Here is a 20,674-nt window from a genome sequence, read left to right as displayed (position 1 = left end):
ATTTTATAGTTATTGTCATTAATCATGAGATTAATACAAAACTTGACAGTCCAAAGAAAAAAATCATCACACTTGAATAAATCAAACTTTCCCTCGGCTGACCGAAATCCATTGTCCAAAACAAAATGACCAGAGCTGAAAAGAGTATATATAGTGGTTTCACAAAGAAATATGCATAATTTCGAATTCATTTATTTCCCTTCAACACAGCTTAAAAATTAAGGTAAACTTCGAAAATTTTCTATTCTTATTTTCACAAATAAAAATACTTGAAGTTTATGCTATTGGAATATGACTTTGTAGAAATGTTTGTTAACTGAAATCCTTGCTTAAATTTCAGATGAGATTATTCACTACTGTTCTCTTTTTGGCGCTGATGTGCTGTGTAATTGCTATTCCGAAACCAATGAAATTTCACAGTAAGTATCTTACGCTTTCTATCATAATTTCTTTTCTTTTCTTTCTTTTTCTTTTTTTTAAAGTTTTGCTGTTAGTAGTAATCTTTTGTATTTTGAAAAATGTATCAAAATTTTTATCTAATGTAACATTTTATGTAAAATCGGTATCAACGTAAACATTTCAATTTAGAAAAACGTCAGCGAGTCATGTCACAAGTTGCATCTAATCCATCAATGGCATCAGGATCTACAGTGGGCATGCGCGACTCCATTATTCCAGCCTCTTCTATGCCTAACGCCATGGCGGCCAACGCTATGACAAATGCCATGTCTTCTCCTTCTGCAGCAATGACGTCTCAAGGCATGCCGATGACCAATGTGATGGCCGGTTCAATGAATCCGTCTAGTGGCATGTTAAGCGGTTCTATGTCCACACCTCTTTTAAGAGACGCGGCGCAATTAGCAATGATGACTGGAACTTCCATGCCAGTGATCACTCAGATGATGACGACATCGCCGACCATGCGAACTGTCTTGTCTATGATGTCTAGACTAGCGGGAAACATGATGCCACGAGGACCCATGATGTCTATGTCTTCTACAACTCCAATGATGTCTACATCTCCCATGATGTCCATGATGGCAAGTCCCATGTCTACAATGCCTACAAATCCCATGACGCCAATGGCTGCAAATCCCATGATGACTATGCCGTCTTCTAATGCCATGTCATCAATGACTGCAAATCCTATGGTGTCAATGATGGCGAATCCCATGACGTCGATGACTACCAATCCCGCAATGTCTATGACGAATCCCATGGCAGGGAGTTTGGCAATGTCACCATCCATGATGTCATCTTCCTCCAGCCCAATGACGGAAGCTTTAATGATGTCACCCATGCCGATGTCAAGCCCAATGCCGAGCTCCGTATCAAGTAATATGATGGGTGTTGATTTCCTCACACCAAGTGCGCGAAGAGCTTTGAAAAAATATAGTTATTACAAATATTACTAAGTTGTCTTTAGAAATTTAAAAAAAGGTAGTAGTTATGTGTAATTGTGTGTATGAGTAAAAAGTATGGATGATAAAATATTCTTTTGCATTTTCTGAATATCTAAAAATAAAACTCTGAATTTTTTTTTTGTTGTGATTTATTACAATGATGTCAGCAAAGTTTTGAGCAGTTGAGGCAGTTACTCACAAAGCGACTGAAAAGCAAGCTAAAAACTTGGGATGACAATTTGCAACCGGTTAACCGATTACTCGGTCGGAACGATGGTAATCGGTTAGAAAATCTGTAATCGGTTAGTCGGAAAAAATAAAATATATGTGAATTTGAACGCAATTTTCTTACAATTCATTTTTAAAAATGAAACTTCTACATAAACGTTGATAATTTACCGTTTTCACATATTTATTTAAGCTGATTTGGAGGTAATTATTGTTCTCCTGATTGAGATCGCGGGATAATTGGTCAGTTGTGAAGTGTTAATTACTATACAAACAACATGTCGTTACCCCGACTGTCCTGTAATTCTTCAATGATGTTAAATAAATCACCGTTGAGCACTGTGAATCATTATGTCTATCTTTTGCAGTTATATCTATCAAATTATATTATTAGTCAAACATTGTATATTAAGTGAAAGTTCAGACTTATAGTTTTGATTATGGCGACCATGCAGAATGTGTGACATCTTCTCTAAAAAATTATCACGTCTAATTTCTCAGGCATGTTTCATGGTTTTCTTAATTTTTTTCTATCTATTGAAATTGAAATAAAATATATGTACATGTAGTTTCCTGATCAAGATAAACAGATTGTTTCTAACATCTTACTATGAGTAGAGCTACTTGAAAAAAAAATGTCAAGAAAATGTGTATTTTGATACGATTAACCGGTTAATCGGTCGGAACGTCTTTTGGTTAACCGATTAACAATTCTGTAATCGATTGCCATCCCTACTAAAAACAGAAAAAAGGATTTAATTTTTGTACATTGGATCACATGTGGATGACTTCTTATTTTAAAATATTATTCAAGTCAAAAAGCCCCTTCCAGCTTTGAAACAAACTTTTCATCATTGCAAAATATGTAGCAGCTCATTTCCATTGTCATTCCATTCATGAAGTAAGGCACCTTTAGACACTGAACATGCATCATTTAATGAATAGAATGACAATAGAAATACTTAGTAAGCAGATGCACGTTTTGCAATGTAAAACGTTTGTTTAAAGAAAGCTGGTACAGAATCGAGAAATTAAATTGATTAATAATGTAATGTAATAATAGTAACCCCAAAGTATTATTGTTATATTGGAATCAGTGATAAACACAGCTTTTCAAAGAAAATAAATAAATAAATAAAAATCACACTAATCTACAAAATAATGTCTTTTCAACTGAGAGGAAAAGGAGGTTGATTTCCTACTTGATCTTTCCATTGAAAAAACACAAAATAGATATTGATGATTTTTAGTATAAAGCAACATGAAACAACTGGAGAATTTGGAGCAAGACAAAAATGACTTAATATATTTGAAAATAAGAAAAATGGCTTCAGCTATGTAAAGCGATGTTTTTGCATTAGATATAAACTTTGATATTTAAAAAACAGTATATTAATGCAGTATATATATATATATATATATATATATATATATATATATATATATATATATATATATATATATATATATATATTGTAATCTCTTTCCTTTACACCTTATTTTCGATTTCAACATTTTGTGAATAACATTATCATTCTTTATGAAATTTGAATAAACTTAACATTTAGCCCCATCTTATATATATATATATATATATATATATATATATATATATGACTGCCGTCATGAGAAAAGGGCCCTTATCTTTTGACGTCACAATGCCCAGAAAACAACGTCAAAGTCGAGGTATTGTAAACACGGAAGTAATTTTTGTCGACTGCGTTTTGTGAACTAAAAATAAAATTGGGTTTCCAGATGTTACAAGAAAAACATTAAATCATCTGAAATTTGATGCGGACTTTTTTAATAAATAATATAATTACACACTAGTACATGCATTTATTAATTATTCTGTTTAGGTATTTAATTGATATCACATAATTACGTAAAGTGCGACATTGAACTCATTGTTAATTACGACGATTTATAGCGATTTGTATATATGATGCATGGCTTAAGTTTTCTGAGGAATTTGCAAAGTTTAAATTTGACTCATATTAAGTAGACTAAGTCTTAATATTAAATGATATTCTGCATACACGTATATATATATATATATATATATATATATATATATATATATATATATATATATATATATATATATATATATATATATATATATATATATATATATATATATATATATATATATATATATATATATATATATATTTTCAGAGAGAGGGAGAGCAATGCACATAAATGTATACACGTCTTAATTCTAAAAAAACATCTAATGTAAAATGTACTTAGCTATTTTAATTGATCCATAATTAATAATATCGGTATGCGCAGTTACATGTAGACCAGCTCACCAGCTCAGAGTGAAGTGTCGATATCCAAATGTGTTTGAGAGAGAGGGGAGGGGGTGGGGCGCAGATCATTGTAAAGCAAAAAAAGAAATATCCTAATAAAACAGCAATCGGTAAAAGTTCAATCTAAAAAGGAGAACCTATCTGGGTTTTTTTTTTTTTTTGGGGGGGGGGGAGGGGGGATATAGTACTGGTATCTGGTATTATGGGAGATTCGAACCTCCTACTACAGCAACGAATGAGAGAGAGAGGGTAAGGGGGGCAAACGACCCCGATATAGATATTTCTTTGCTAAGTTAACAGCAAGAGAATATGCTAAGGGGAAAAACGGAAGAGGGGGATGCCACGGAAATTTTGCAAAAAATAAATTATGATTTAGAAAACATTTTGAAATGATCAAATAAATACATAAAAAAGTAGTGTCTGATAAAAATGACTATTATATCAATTTTCTTAGATTGTTCCGATTAAAGCTGACCTGAAATTGAATTGCAATACATTTAGGATATACATACAGCTAATGTGGACTTTTTCCAAAAGCATTATGATCAATGTTGAAGAAAATAACAATTACATCGACGGTGATAATAGGATTAAAAATATTTATGAAAAAGAAGAAACAGCAGATTAAACAATAGATTAAGTTGTAAAGAAATTACAAACTTGATAAATTTTGATATGGCGGCATCTTTTGAGAATAAAACACTAATAGGGAATAAGAACTAGCAACAAGTGGTTATGGGTGTCAAATTCAAATGTTAAGAAAACTTTCAAAAACATCAACCACACTAGTCGTAAGACAACAAAGACAGTGAAAAAATCTTTATTTTGATAAATATGAAAAAAAAATAACACTGGTGATGTTTCGAGCGGAAAAACGGAGGTTCAGGCAAAACTCTGATAACCATAAATGTGTTTAAATATGTTTTAAAAGGCATTTTTTTGGCTGACTGTTGCACAGGCACTTGACGTTTTTAACCTTTCTTTTCATAAATAAAAAATTCTCCATACTATAATAGTATGGAGAATTTTTTTTATTTATCAAAAGAAAGTTTAAAACGTCAAGTGCCTGTGGACTGTTGTATTCATGTACATCTGTATGTAATAAATTAGTCACGTTTCGTGTTGAAATCTTGAACGTCGAGTCTCAGGTCTGATATCTCGATACCCCGGATATCTCGACAATTTTTGAAAGTTCCGTTGATGTAGGGATACTGAAGGAAAAATATTAAAGAAGCACACACATCTTTCTGATTTTAAAGAAAAAAAATGTGTTTCTATTTCAGTCGTGTAGTAACAGGCAAAAATAAGAGTTATGCTCTTTAATTTCGAAATTCTGACAAATTGTTATTTTTGAAACAATAACTGGGAAAAAATGGTTTGTCTATTTTATCTTTAGCTTTCAAGACAAAAGCAGATACTAAGTCGATCGCCCATGAAGTTCAAGTTAGAGTGGTAGAGTTACAAACATTCAATGGGATATTGCTTAACCGAATCGCCTCATATACAAAAAAATATAAACTTGTGTGTTGGAAGTAATATTTAATTATTGTTTAAGAATATAATTTTATGTACATTTCATCGCATCAAAAATGAAAAAAATTAGGTGTCAGGTTAGCTGATGCCACAGAGGAAGATGAATAGATGATCTTAATTATGTTCAAGCAGGTCTGTAGTAAGTTTTTAAAGTTGGGGGGGGGGGCAACTTCCTCCAAAGATCTAAAAAACAAAACAAAACAAAACAAAAAACAAACAAACAAACCTATACTGACTAAAGAGTTGAGGGGGGGGGGCAACTTCCAAAAATAATCTGACAAGCAGAAAAAAGGGAAAAACTTACCTGTACAAATCCTGGAATTTACCAGTGCTCCACCTTACAACAACAAAAATAGGGGGCGGGGGGACCAGCACGTATAAGAGGAAAAATTGCCCCCCCCCCCCGCATTCTACGGACCTGTTAAGTCTCGCATGATGTTCGGTTTCAATTTCAAATAGATTTCAGTAAAATTGTAATGCAGCTGTATTTCATTTCGCTCAGAAAAGTCCATTTAATTTGTAGGTATATCAGTTTTTTTTTTTTTTTTTTTTTTTTTTTTTTTTTTTTTTTTTTAGATTAGCGGCCCTTTTAAGAAATGATGAACGATACTTGTGTTCAAGTGATACAGCAGTAGCGTCGAGGGCACAGGTGCCTCAAAATAAGAAAAAAAATGGACAGAAACATTTTTAACCGTTTTTGATTAAGTGTGATTTACTGCAAAAGGTTTGTAGTTGACAAAAAAATTAAATTTTCATGTACGGATTAAACGTTCATAATACAATCCTTTGACATCGTTATGTGCCTCTTTGTTATGTTTCTACTCCATAACTAAGACAGGCGAAGAAATTGAATTGTATAAACAGTGGAAACTTAATTATTTAATCATTTTTATTAAAGAATTAAGAAAAGCTAAATAAAAAATCCCCTTGGAAGTAGTGATTATTATGATTTTTTAATGAAACTTAAAAAAAGAGAAAAAAAAAAAACAGTTTACACATCATGGCGTATCCGAATTTATTTCCCGTTAGAATTTGTTGATGATACAGAAAATACATAAGGTGTTATTATCCCTTCGTAAAAAAGTTATAGGGGATAGAGTAAGGTGCGTGTATGTGGGTGAGTGAATGCGTGCTTATATCCGAAAATATTTTTTTTTACATCGGTATCGATGTGTTCTTTTGCGAGGGGATGTCCCGCTTTAATTGCACGAGGTGCCCTTCTGAGACATCTATATAGATTTTTTTCATATTTTAATATTACAAGTGCTTGATATCGTTTATAAATTGAGCTAGAGTAGGAATTTTAAAAGGAATACTTTATGATGTGGAATTCAACAAGTATTAATTTTTCGACTGAATAAAAACTGTTCCTATATCCTGTCTAGACCCCAACCCCACCCTTTACGAAAATACTTGACTTGCTCTAATATAGTATGAAAATAGTATGCGACTTCCCTCCTGAATAATTACATACTAGTTGCTTGGAAGAAAAAAAATTCTAAAGTTTATATGAATCAAAACGATAAAGGTTATTTAAAAAGTGTAGTTTTTAAAAGAATGTTTGGAAACTGAATTTGACGCATGCGACGTCATTAAGTTTTCAGTAAGTAACGTCAACGTTGTTTTGAAGCGGCCTTACTAAAATGTTCATGAAATACTGATAAAGTCAGATATTTTAAAAGTTGATGTATATTTGCATTCAGAAAGAGTCAGGCTATCAAAATTTAACAAAAAGTCAATTTGTGAAATTTTGACCTTAAGGGCCCTTTTCTCATGACGGCAGTCATATATATATATATATATATATATATATATATATATATATATATATATATATGAGAGAGAGAGAGAGATAAAAGCAAACATTAAAAAAAAAAAAAATTCTCCCTCCCCCTAAAAAATTCCAATAAGCCTTTCTTTTCGAATTTACATGTAATAGCACAACATCTTAGATTTTTTATTGTCTCTTTAAAAATATTAAATTAATTTTAATCAAACTTGACAAAATTAGTAAATCATTGCTTTTCAAATACAAGATTTCCATATGATAATTATAAAAACAAGAAATAATGAAAATAGTGTGATGGCTGATGTCATTCGGCCTGCAGTATAAAATGATATCGCCTACAATTTTATTTCTTGTATATGTACATTTCTTGAATCTTCTTTATTAAGGAGTTAATCCATTACGGAATGTGGTCCTTCAGATGAGACAATGTAGGTGTCACTGTAATTAATGACACGAAAAAGAGCCTCTCTGCTTTATGACCACAAAACTGAATTTGCAGCTTTATATTTTTTTCGCAGAAGGGCATTTTTCAAAAAAAAAAAGTTTCAAGAAATGTAGACGTGTACAAGTTTCAAGAAATGTACGCGTTTACAGATGAAATTGTAGAATGTCTTAAAGAGTTAACATCGATAGCTACTACAGCCATTCGTCACTCTAGCTAGGGCTTTTAAATTTATAAAATGTACACTTCAATCAAACTTAATTAATCAACTTACTCTATGTTTTAGTTTTGAATACTGAGTTCGGAAAAATTAGCTTTAAAACAAAATTGATTCATATTCTTTAATTATAGTTGTGGGATTTGTTTAGTTTATCGTCACGATGGATATAATTATAGATTACAAATTACTGTAGACATACAATTACCGCGTGGGATTAATTTACGTTATGTACGCGCTCACAAATTTTCCGCGGAAATTTGTCACAGCCATACTTAAAGTACATACAAGTCATACAATTGTCAAACAATTGTAATTTTAAAAAAATCCAATTGTGATTTCGCGGAATTACCACCCCTTGGAAAAAAGTACTTTACAGTAATTTTGTCATCTAAAACAAATGGTATTCACAAAAAATACAAATTGCATCCTCACTACGTCAGGGGTCCTGAGTCCACTTGACGCCGTGGGACCCCTGACAAACTTCATTCATTTTCAAGGGCTGACTACAGAGATTTACAATTGTTTTTCTTATCTCTTGACATTAAGCCTTTCGGTGACAAGCAACCTGTAACACGTGCATTGAGGTGTCAACGGCTTACTCTCTGTTACAGTTTCTTTCAATTAATAAAACCCCAAATTGATTGCTGCTTTGCAATGAGAGTAGCACGCCTGAAGAAGAAACAAACAAACAAAACAAACAAACAAACAAAAAAAAAAAAAACAAAAAAAACTGAAGTTTTTTTTTTTCAGGTGACCAACGGCCACGAGAGGGCTCAACACTTTATACAACCATTCCCCCACGATAAATTGAAGTCAAGGCTTTTTGACATCATATACAGCTGCTTTTTCAATAAAAATGGAACTCGTAAATATACTCACCTTTTCATCGGTCATTTACAAAATTATTTTGTTAAAAAGCACTCTGATTGTACACACAAGTACTCTGAAGTTGATATTAAAAAGATGCTTGAGTTTCTGATTGACAATATCTACGTAGTTTTTGGAGATCAGGTCTTCCAACAATCTGTTGGAATTCCCATGGGTACCAATATTGCGCCCCCTTATTAGCAGGCCTATTTTTGTATTCATATGAAGAAGAATTTATTCAAAAACTTCTACATGAGAAGAAGAAAACACTTGTTGTGGCCTTCAACTCGACATTTAAATATATCGACTTCGTATTATCTATTAACAATAGTTACTTTCATTCATATGTCGACTCGATATATCCCAGTGAGCTTGAAATAAAAGATACCACAGATTCTGACACATCTTTTTCATATTTAGATATTTTACTAGAAAAAGACGTTAATGGTAATCTAACAACCAAGCTTTATGATAAACGTGGCGACTTCAATTTTTCAATCGTCAACTGCCCCTACCTATGTAGCAATATACCCTTATCATTGCATATGGGGTTTATGTCTCTCAGTTGATTCGATACGCAAGAGCATGCTCTACGTATGAACAATTTCTAAAACGAGGCAAGCTATTGACAAACAAGTTGACTAAACAAGGATATCAACAGTCTCCTTTGAAGTCATCTTTTCGCAAGTGTTTCGTCGATACAATAATACAATAGGCCATTATTTATACAATGAACTGTCTACGGATTTTTCCGGTTTTTGTTTCCCGATCATGACAAGGAGGACACGGCGAGTGTGACCGGTCGGCAGGGGATGCTCACTCCTCCATGGCAGCTGATGCCACCTCTAAATTTTGAGGTCCGTGTTTGCTCTGCTCCAAATTTGTATCGTTTCATTGGACTTTCGCGATTGAATACTGTTCGTTATCTCCATATTTTATGATGAAATATGCAATGCTGAAATTATGCAAAAAAAAAAAATAAATAAATAAAAAAAATTAAAAAAAAAAAAAAAAAAAAAAAAAAAAAATTGAAACTTTCAAGTATTTCATCACAGTTGGCATGTTCTAATCATTAATAAATATTTCGTGTGGAAGAACTTCATATCACCAATTCATTGTATGCTTAGTGGTGAGATAATACATGTATGTTTTTCGTAAGATAAGGCATGTCTGGTTTTTGTTTTGTTTTTTATGCATTTTTTTTGTTTCTGTTTTTGTTTGTCTGTCGATTTGTTTGGGGTTTTTTTTGGTTTAGTTTTGTTTAGTTTTTTTGTTTTTTGTTGTTTTTTTTTTTGTTTTTTGTTTTTTGTTCTTTTTTGATTTGCATATTTCCAAATCACGAAGTTAAAAAACAACATACAAAAAAAAAGACGAAGAAGAAGAAAATGAATACAAAAACAGCAAACAAACTAACGAAAATCCCCCCTCCCCCAACAACACATGCATAACTAACATATTCATGCAAAGAAAGTGAACCAACCACCATTTAACAGATATATGACCCTTGTGAAACAACTTAAATTAGGTAATCGTCGATACAGTTAAAAACAATCAAGTCAATTTACAATGTATTTTGCCCTTTGACATCAATGTTGAGACAAGATCTGGACGAACTTTAAATCCTGAGCACCAGCATACTAAAGTTTGATTAGCAGAGTTATGGCACGAATAAAATTTTGACACAGACAGACATACAACAATGAAAAAAAATCTTTGCCCTGTACATTTGAGTAGACTTGACAAATTGTGAAATTGTCAACGATTTTATGATCGACAATGCATGATTGGTGATGAGCATATATATAAAATTTCACAGATAAACAACAAAGAAAAATGACTATAAGTCATTCCACTTACAATAAAAATTCAGACCGTCTTAACAATGGCAGGGCAGTTTGTCAACATTAACCAAAAATGTTTGTTTTGACCGACATCTAAAGAATGCTAACCCCCTTAATCCTCATACATTTCTTTCATCATAAAAATTCAATGAACTGTTAACAATTCTTCATGTCCCTACAAATAAACTTTTTCATACTGATGACAAATTCTCTATCATAAAGTTTAATGAACGATAACTTAATCAGGGAAGAAGCATTTGAAAGATTTTTCTTTTGAAAATATTATCAATCATGTTTACAGTTTTGTATAATTTTCGATTCTGTTAAGACTTTTTATATAAATGTGAAGTTATTAAACTTTTTATCACATGAAGACAATTCTGTTGTAAGTATATCTTTTTAAAAAAAAAATATATTACCCGTCAATAGTAAAAGATTTTTAGATGAGAGCTCTTGATTATTTAACGATACCTGTCTTTGGTAATGTGTCTTTTGATTTAAAAATAACCGACACATTTACACATTAAAATGTTATATATTCATTTAACATTCAATTTATAATATATAACTTCTCTTTCATATGTTGTGAATAAAAAGATTAAATTCTTTGATTAGAATGAAATACATTCTGGCAGCACCAAATACATGTATTGTATTTGTGACATATTTTACTTCCTTTTTCCTCGACAAAATAAAATATACATGTACCAGAAGGGACAATATTTAGCGAAATTTTAGATATACAAAGACTTTAGGTTTTAAAAATTACCAGGGATAGATAAAATAACAGAAATAAAAATTAGGTCTAAGATTTAAGATTGGAGAGAGAGATTCTTATGCTACCTTACCCATTCTCCCTGCAAACATGGGACGATAGGAATCAAAGTCAAGATGACCTGGAGTTTTTTTCTTTCTGAAAAGAAACTTTCTTTTTCGGTAGAATTTATGATTCTACATCTAACACGCAGGATATTAGCTTGGAAATGACATCGATAAGATGTGAAAAGATATAATTTGATTTATGATATTTTATGAGCATAAATGTTACTAGTAACCTATAATTGATTATTTAGCTGTAAAATGATTAATAGAAATTTAAATATTTCAGTTTTAGATTTAATGATGAAATCGAATGTGACTGTCTTCTGGGTTCTTTTTCTGTTCAATATTGTATCGAAAGGTTCAGGTAAGTGTTAGATAAATATTTTTATAAATCATTTTTTTAAATGTAATAAATGCTTTTGTTACCATCTTATCTGTTCATTACTAATACATAACCTGTGCGTCGTAATCTTTTATCATTTGAATAATGTTGTCTATATAACTATAGTTTTTATGTCAATTTCTATATATTCATTTTGGAGAGAAAAAAATTGAACATTAACTTTAAACACTTTCATCAAATGCAAAGTCATGTCATTTTCAGCTCACACAGGAATTTCGTACACACTCTCTGGCTCTTCAGTGAAGAATCCAAGTACGAAAATGTCGACATGGACACAGAAACATCGTCACTGGAACCTGAGTCCACTGAGCCCTATCATAAAACAACGACAAGGCAATCCAAACCTGATCACTGTTAGAGACTTAATGTTAAACGATTTGTTAGGAAAGCATATTTATTGATACAAACAAATCAAAAACATTACACTTCAAAATCGTTGCCATATTAAGTGATCACCCTCGAATTGTTGCACATTAGTTAGGGTATAACACTATACATTGTAATTTCTTTCCATTTTGACATAAATCTTTATGCATGATTAAAATGTTTTTTCTTAATACAAATGATCCATGTTGTAAAGTCTTGTTTCATGATTTACGAATAAAATTATAGCTTGGAAATTCGTGTTATGTAATTAGTGTGGCTTTTTGCTAATGATAACGAAGAGATAACATCTACAGATATGTTACGCCTTTTGTACTGTTCTTGTCAGAAGATGTTCACACCTGATGTAGGAAATGCGCCAGTTTTATCTCCTTGTGTGTTTAAAGATACAATTCATCATCAAACTTAGAATGTTCCACGACGCCATTAATCGTAGAACATTTCATTTCCGGTCGTTAAAATCCGTGTTCTGCACAAAATAACAAGAACAAAAGATCCATGAAATATTAAGACACTGATGTCATTTGCACTTCGATCAAGCATGAAATATATACGTCTTAGATTGCAATCTTGAAACAGATCGCAAATTGTACATAAATTAAGTTTACCCAAAGCAAATTTATTCCCATTAATGAACGATAAAACATCGTTAATAATAAATAAAAAATAATCTTATAAGGTAAGCCAGTAAAATCGTTATCAAATATTTTTGTTTTATTTAACTCTATGTTTTAATCAATTAAAAAAACTTTCAATAACAAATTAAAACGAATAACTATACAATATTGTCATCAAATCATATCTGTAGAAAAAATATGTCTGTTACAATTTTTTTTAACAAAACGTCGCTTGAGACTCTTTTTCCCTCTTTTGTTTTTTTTTTTCCTTGGAAAAATACGCCTGCTTTCATAAGTTTATTTTATATACCACGCTTCATTGTGTTGTTTATGAACATTTTTTAAAAGAATTTTAGCCAAATTCCAATATTCAGGAAGCACCATTTGTTTTAATCATGTTGCTCGCAGAACGATTGGAAATAAGTTGTTGGAATCCAGAGCTATTACTGTTGGATCAGACTATTCACAGTAAAATACTCCTCCATGGGACCCGATCCCACCTCTGATGTTTTTAGAAGTCCGTGTTTGCTCTGCTCCCGGTTTTTATTGTTTCAATGGACTTTTGAGCTTGATTACTGTTCGTTATCTCCGTGTTTCATCCATTATAAGCAATAGAACCTAAATGGCATGATGCAAAAGATTAAGGAATCTTCGAAATTAAAAATGTTTATTCTAAATTTACATAAAGTATCACAGACACTAGTGAAGGACAGTTAATATTTTAATGTCACTTCCGGTGAAAAAGAACAGCTCAGGTAAAAGTCTTTTAATATTCAAAATTCCAGGGTTTTTCTACCTGCTAAAAACAAGTAAAAAAAAAAATATCAATTGTTATAAATATAAATCATCGTATTTTGTAAAATATTGTATCTGAAAGTATTCAAAGATTTTGAATAAATCAATATAAAAATCAGTTTTATAATTCGCTGATTTCGATCATCATAACTTGCATTTTAATATTAATGGGCTATGTAGCAAAATATTCCTTCTTGCAAGAAACAAATACTTTCAAAGGAATATAAGCAATAAAGCTTTTTTTCTGAATACCACTAACCTGCATCTGTTTTGATTTCCGGTCTCTCCATTCGTTGTTGGGGCATCATGGAATTCGAGTTGGCATTATTATTCATCATTGGCATCATGTTCATCATCATGGGCTTAGGCATCATGGGCATCGTTGGCATCATTGGTTGTTGGCCAATTTTGAATGGGATAATCATCATAGGTTGAACCGGCTCCTCAGCGTTATTACCTATAGGAAGCACCAACATGCCCGTGCGGCTATATGGAAAACCTTAATGGAAAATTTATGGGTTGTTTTTACAGTCTCGTACATATTATTATTGGTTTGGATTAATTTCTTGTCTAAATAAAATACTGAGGTTTTTTGTTAAATTAAAAAAAAAAATCCCCAATATGTCAATCAAGGGATGAAGAGTTCCTTAAAAGACAGTGTCTAAAAATTATTCATTTCATTTTTTTTTTACTATTCTGACTTAGGTTGATACCTGTTTAATGAAAATATTTAAGATAAAGTGATTATCAATTGTTTGTGTAGAAATCACCTTTATGTTCAATAAATACATATTAATTCAGTACTAATCTTGGAAATTCAAAGTTATGTGTAGCAAAAATTATCAATCAATATTTCGTGTTCATTTCATATAGTATTCTTAGATCAAAATACATTGTTTTCAATCATTAAATACTCCCTGCATAATCTTTATTTATAAAAAAAAATGTAAATTGAATGCCTTTAACTTAAAATATAAAGTACTTACCATGGACAAAAGTTAAGGCTGACACAGACAACAAAACAATGAAAGACATGTACGTTGCCATCTGAAATAAAAATGAATCGATAGAAAAAAGATGAAAATTATCACGAGAAGAATAGAAGAAATCAGGGTATATTTCCTTTAGGTTCAACATTTCTACGAATTATTAGAATTTAAAAACTTGAACAGATCAAATGTTATTAATATTTGAATCGCACATCATAAATATCTAATACACCATAAGCTTAAAACATTTCAGAAATAGACCAGTAAGAGCGGTTTCAAAGGAGACGTTGAAAATCACTTTAGATTTAGAATAAAATCAAACTGCATAATCTTATCTTTTGAATAACCTCACCTTCAGCTGCAAACTATTTTGACGGGAGACAAACTTCTCGTGAAAGGTTCTTTTCCTGGGTTACTTATATAATAGCACTTTCTGCGAATGTGGTTGTTTCGACACATAGGAAGGTGACATGTTTAATGACTGAAATAACGTGATCACTTTGCAGATTTGTGTTCTCCGACATCCCTCACTGTGTAAAACCAAGTTTGTACACGATGAATAATTGGCAGGAAGTCAGCTAATACTGCTGCTTTTGAAAAAGTTTGGAAGTCAGTATTTAGTAATGATAAAGTCTACTATTCTGGTGAAATGTTTCGTTTGGCCAGTCATACTGAGGACTGTGTACATGAAGTTTAAGTGTTTGGTTTATTTTTTATCAAGACATTGTCAACATTAAGACCGACTTGATTGTAACTGTCATAAAGTACATACGAGTATATCATTTAAAAGTATACTTGATGGTAATATCGATAAAGAAAACTGTGAAAATGAGAAGATACTAAAAAGGCCTCAAATATTCATAAATTAATAAATTACAAAAATTGATTCTTGACAAGTTTGTTACAGTTTATGTGAAAGAGAAATGCAATTAAAAATTAGACTTTACCATTGACTACCTAGAAAAAGATTAGGCATCGATCGTTCAATTGTAAATTGTAAAGGAAACAGGCAGGATAATCTTACAACTTTTGTGTATGCATTTGTGACAAAGTATAAAAAGACGTTATATTGGAACTGCGATCGTTTTGAATAGTGGTATCATGTTGTCAATTTAGAATTACTAGATGGCGGTTCACTGTAAATGCAAAATTTGCAACATGATAAAATTTTGTATTTACTAGTACCTCTATCTAGTAAATTCAAAATTGACAACATAATAGTAGAGTTTGGTCGCAAAATTTTGTTTGGCCAGTCATACTGTGTGCTCTGCGTATGTCTTCTAATGCATAAATACATCGCTATGTAAAAAAGGATAAGAGTGTAGTTTACTTTTTATCAATTTTTATCATGTTGGTATTTTCTATACATTAAGACTGATTGAATTGCAAAATACAGAGTATTTAAAAAGTGTAATTGATGGTACATATCGATAAAGAATACTTTGGAAATGAGAAGAAACTACAAAGGCTTCGAAATATTCCTTAATAAAATACTTTTAAATTTTAATTAATGATGAATAATTCTGATACGGTTTATGTGAAAAACAAATGTTATGTATTTTATAAAGGTACGCATTTATGATAAATTGAGTAGAAGAGATAAATACTAGAGCTTCTGTGACCATTTGGACTGTAGTCTTTGCTTTCAATGATTGTTAATTTAATATTTTTATCTTCGATTTCGCTGCGGTTGTTTTAAAAATATCAAGTCAAAATCATCAAAAGCAAACCCTCTTTTCTGACATTCTATCATTAAGCAAATTGTAAGAAAAGCAATATTTTGATATGGCAAATATCCTTCAGCATGACATAACATATCTAATACGACAAGTCTTTTATGTATACACTACCAAATTATTAAAAGTGGAAAATCAAAAAGAAAAAAAAATGGACAGGGATAGGACTAACGAGGATTTCTTTTAAGGACTTCCTTGTGAATCATATATCTAGAAATAAATGAGAACATTTCCACAAAATGTACAAAAGTGAAACAATAAATGCAAATAAATGTGTAATACTACAAACGGGCATGTATAATTTGTTACAGACAATCCTTGATGACACATCTTCGCGAAACAAAGATTTCGATCCGCTCCTTTTTTTCTGTGATCTGTTACCGTAGCTCAGGAATGTGCTGAGCTTTCAACTTACCCCTCTGACAGTGTAAAATATGATGCAGACTTTATCAAACCTGATATGAAAAAAAAGAATCTAGATCAAATGTAGACAAGAAAGAGTATTCAGTGCAAGAACATATTTTAATCAGCCAAACATTTAAGCTTCATCAATGGTAAGTCCCAAGTACGTTCACTGTTGAAACCAAAAAGTGAAAATAGTCTTAAAACTAAGAGTTGATTGGTCACCGTAGATGTAGAAATGATAGAACATTCATCCGAAACACCATTTTTATCTTTTTTACATTTAGGTGTAAGGACATGTTTGTGAACCCTTGACTACAAAAATGATTAAAAAATTAGACTTTGTATTTAGGACTGCACAATAATCGTGTAGTCTAACAATTTTTAGCGACAAATTCTGGACAAGCCAGATGGTAGCAAAAGACCATTCCAACTGCAACATAATGGTATGAAGACAAAAGGAGTCTTATGGTCCTATTTGGTACCCCTTTACGAATACTTGTAAATGACTAGGACTTCATTATAAAACACCAGTCATAGAGCATGTAAGCAATAACATGTAGTTACAAAGGTCACATGAAGTTAACGACCTTGTTCAATTTCAGAATTCTTCACTTTTATTGAATGTTCATCAAAATTACGAGGGTTGAACCAAAAAGTAAAGCCTAAACTGCTATAAGATCTTTATTGATCGAATATTATCAACACAGTTTTACATACTTATACCCCTGTATATTCTGATTTTTGTCTAAAAATGTCCTTCAATAATATAAAAAAAACCTTTTTTATAACCTTTCAACCTTAGGTTTTGTCAATCTCATCCAAAAAAAAAAAAGAAACTCATTTTTAGTTCATCTGCAAATCTTTATAACCAAAGTTATTTCTACATTGAGTCCTTTTGCTTAGATCTTATGTGCATCGTCAGATTCAAGAGTAAGTGATGTTAAAAGTTGACTGATCGTCCACTCACTTTCTTCTTCTGTTGAAATGTTTAAAAGTTTGAGAACCTGACTTAACGCCAGAGTTGATTTCCAAAACATTTGACAACTAATGAAGGAAATAATAAACATTATAAAGATACAAAAGTTGTTCAAAATACCAATGTAAAAGAAGTCAAAAAATGAACAGATGCTAAGTAGAAGGAAGTGTGACCTTTTCACGACGCCTCTGAAATCCGACGCTACGCTTTCAAGATAAACATGTACGCACAGCGATACATATAGAGGATATTCAATGTTTTGTAGTTGGATATGGAATTTATTTCACGAGTGGGACAGGATTTTTTGATATTTTCACGAGTGCGAAGCACGAGTGAAAATATCAAAAAATCCTGTCTCACGAGTGAAATAAGTTCCATATCCAACTACAAAACATTGAATTTTCTATTTATTACATTTTCTTTGATTTTCCCTTTGCCCCTGTCTTTTCTTAACACAATGTAATAGGCTGTGACGTCACAGATGAGCAGTTGAGACGTCATAGCTTAGCAGTTGAGAGATGAAAACATTGTTACATGAATTTAAGCAACATATTTGGGAAGAAATTGGCAGTTTTAGTCTCTGTCAAGATGGTTTAGTTACTATCTCAATCTTATTTCAGGCCAGAAATTATATTTTACTTACTTTGATATCCTTTCACACAGTGAGAGAATATCACTTTGGTATCCTTTCACACTGTGAGGGAATATCAATTTTATTCAATGAATAAATCACAGTATTTCATTGTTGAAAATGTAATAAATACCAGTATGCAAATGCAATGTAAAAAGTTAAAATATTTTTTATGAAATATGTCAGAACTAGACGCTCCAGCACAAGTTGGGAGTGTACATGAATAAAATGTTCATGTGAGAGACTAATATATTATGGATGAACTAAAAATGAGTGCCGAAGAAGAACGTCATATATAACGAACGTCAGTACCTTTTCTATCCATTGGCGATAGACGAGACTTAACGTTGTGTTTAAATTAATATTTTAAAAAGTATTGTATATTTCTGAATGAAATTTTAAAGCAAAAGTAAAAAAAAAAAAGATAGAGGTGTTAGTATGTAAAATTTTGTTTTCGATTATTAAAGATTTTAAAGCAGTTATGACTTTTTATTTGGATCAGCCATTCGTAGAAAGCATACGTTTAGTTCATCTTTTGAATTTACATACTTAATCAAATGCACTATTATCAGATACAATAGTACGTCTTGACTATCTTTTCAGTTTGAAGTTGGCGTTGGACATGTTTAATTTTGTACCTCGACGTCGATTTATGGAATAATTTTCTTCTCTTATTCCTCATAAGCTTTTTGAGCTTCAGTTCGATGTTTTTCACATAGAAAATAGACCTTTTGCTGATTAAAATAACTTTCAGATCCAGAAGCAGTGAAGCCTGATATTTGATACAAATTAAAAATTTGTTATTAATTTTTTTGGGGGTCTATTTGACATAGTTTTAACAGGAGTAAGGTCTCGTTTAGTTGGTTTTGTTGCATTCTGTCAACTGTTATTACTAGTATTAACCTGATGGTGTAAACAAGAGTGCTTGAAATATATTTTAGAATTTTTAACATGCAAAGTATTGCTTGTTTTTAAATCCATGTGATTTATTTATGAAAAACCGTGACGCAAATTAGGCATGCCAAGTTTTTTTAAATGAATTTTTGCCTAAATCTTGGAACTATGGGATTTGTGATTTGGTTTATATATTCTTGATCTGTTTAAAATAATGCATAGTAGTTTCCCTTTGAATTTGTATCGGTTTCTTTGCCAGTAATTGAATTTTTTTTTCTTCATTTTCTTTTTAAAAATTTACCACAAGTAGTGTATTTAAATAATTTATTAGTTTGTTGCTTATCTATTCACCAAATGGAATTTATTTTTGAACTGTTGCTTTATAGTATGAGTAACAATTACAAATGATTGACATTCCAACAAAAAGTAAATGAGTTGTATTGCAATTTTTACAATTACCAATTAATTTGTTTATTTAAGAATGATTCAAAACTAAACATAACATTAAGAATTCTAAACTGTACATAAAATGGGTTGAACGTATTTTAAAATGTGTATAGATACATAATTCTTAAATTGGTTGTTTTGTGTAATGTTGTTACAGTATAGATTATTTCTTAGAAGATTAACCCATATGTCGTTCAATAAAATCATTGATTTTTTTTTCAATTTAGTAATAAAACAATCTTCAGACTTTATTTAAAAAGGACAAAAGTAAAATGAATTGTGGTCCTCCATGTAAAATTGTTAACAAGACAGATGTGATTTTGCATGCAGGATCTCAAAACATATAATGTGAAAAAGTTTCCTCTGATATTAGTTTTGTTCATTGAAGGTTACTAACTATTTGGTTGCATCAGATTCATATTATTTGTGTTCAACGCAAATGGTCTTTATCGCTTTTTCTGAGACAGCGCCCAAATTTCGCCACCTAGCTGTACATTTTTACATTTCCTCATAATGAGAAAACTTGGAAAACAATTAATCAGAATAAATGAAGAAGGCCTCTTCAAACGACTTCTGTTATCCTCTCTTAAAAGTAACTCAATACTTCTGGAAATTTAACTGGTACACGTAAGAATTAGAATTCAAAGTATTGCTTGTTCTTAAATCCATGTTGATTGTTCAATACTGCAAAGTTTGCAACATGATCATTGCCAAAATCAGTTCCCTTTAAGGTCATGACATACTCTATCTGTGTGAAATATAAAAAATTAATTTCTATTAATGAAATATGGGCTGAACGTGAATTTTACATTTGTCACAATTAGTTAGAGTAGTTTTGCTGTTTGTCAAAATTATTATGACTCTTTGATTAAATTAACAAAAGTACAGAATGAATTTGTTGCACTTGTTCTGAGTAAAATTATATTAAGGGTTT

At 31.1% G+C, this 20,674-nt stretch overlaps 2 protein-coding genes across 2 annotated transcripts; one reads left to right on the top strand and one right to left on the bottom strand.

Moving 5' to 3' along the window:
- The first annotated feature begins 340 nt into the window (after positions 1–340).
- LOC133204614 (mucin-2-like) lies at positions 341–1,415 on the top strand. Its single transcript, XM_061340367.1, has 2 exons — positions 341–419; positions 589–1,415. The coding sequence occupies exons 1-2, from the start codon at positions 341–343 to the stop codon at positions 1,413–1,415; spliced, it is 906 nt and encodes a 301-aa protein (XP_061196351.1).
- A 12,102-nt stretch (positions 1,416–13,517) lies between these two features.
- LOC133171655 (uncharacterized) lies at positions 13,518–15,033 on the bottom strand. Its single transcript, XM_061306440.1, has 4 exons — positions 15,004–15,033; positions 14,649–14,709; positions 13,922–14,161; positions 13,518–13,666 (listed from the first exon to the last, which is right to left on the bottom strand). The coding sequence occupies exons 2-4, from the start codon at positions 14,707–14,709 to the stop codon at positions 13,641–13,643; spliced, it is 327 nt and encodes a 108-aa protein (XP_061162424.1). The 5' UTR covers positions 15,004–15,033; the 3' UTR covers positions 13,518–13,640.
- Between the last annotated feature and the right edge of the window lie 5,641 nt (positions 15,034–20,674).

This window comes from Saccostrea echinata, unplaced genomic scaffold (genome assembly GCF_033153115.1).
Source record: "Saccostrea echinata isolate AGI-Se365-2 ecotype Australia unplaced genomic scaffold, CSIRO_AGI_Sech_v1 ptg000054l, whole genome shotgun sequence".
Taxonomy (NCBI): Eukaryota; Metazoa; Mollusca; class Bivalvia; order Ostreida; family Ostreidae; genus Saccostrea; species Saccostrea echinata.
This window is presented reverse-complemented; position numbering and strand designations above follow the sequence as displayed.

Excerpts from the sequence above, each read along its gene's own strand:
- LOC133204614 (XM_061340367.1), top strand. The coding sequence starts at position 341 with ATGAGATTATTCACTACTGTTCTCTTTTTGGCGCTGATGTGCTGTGTA. Across the intron at positions 420-588 it reads GAAACCAATGAAATTTCACA|AAAAACGTCAGCGAGTCATG; the intron begins GTAAGTATCTTA and ends ATTTCAATTTAG.
- LOC133171655 (XM_061306440.1), bottom strand. The coding sequence starts at position 14,709 with ATGGCAACGTACATGTCTTTCATTGTTTTGTTGTCTGTGTCAGCCTTA. Across the intron at positions 14,162-14,648 it reads AGCCTTAACTTTTGTCCATG|GTTTTCCATATAGCCGCACG; the intron begins GTAAGTACTTTA and ends TTTTCCATTAAG. Across the intron at positions 13,667-13,921 it reads GGAAATCAAAACAGATGCAG|CAGGTAGAAAAACCCTGGAA; the intron begins GTTAGTGGTATT and ends ACTTGTTTTTAG.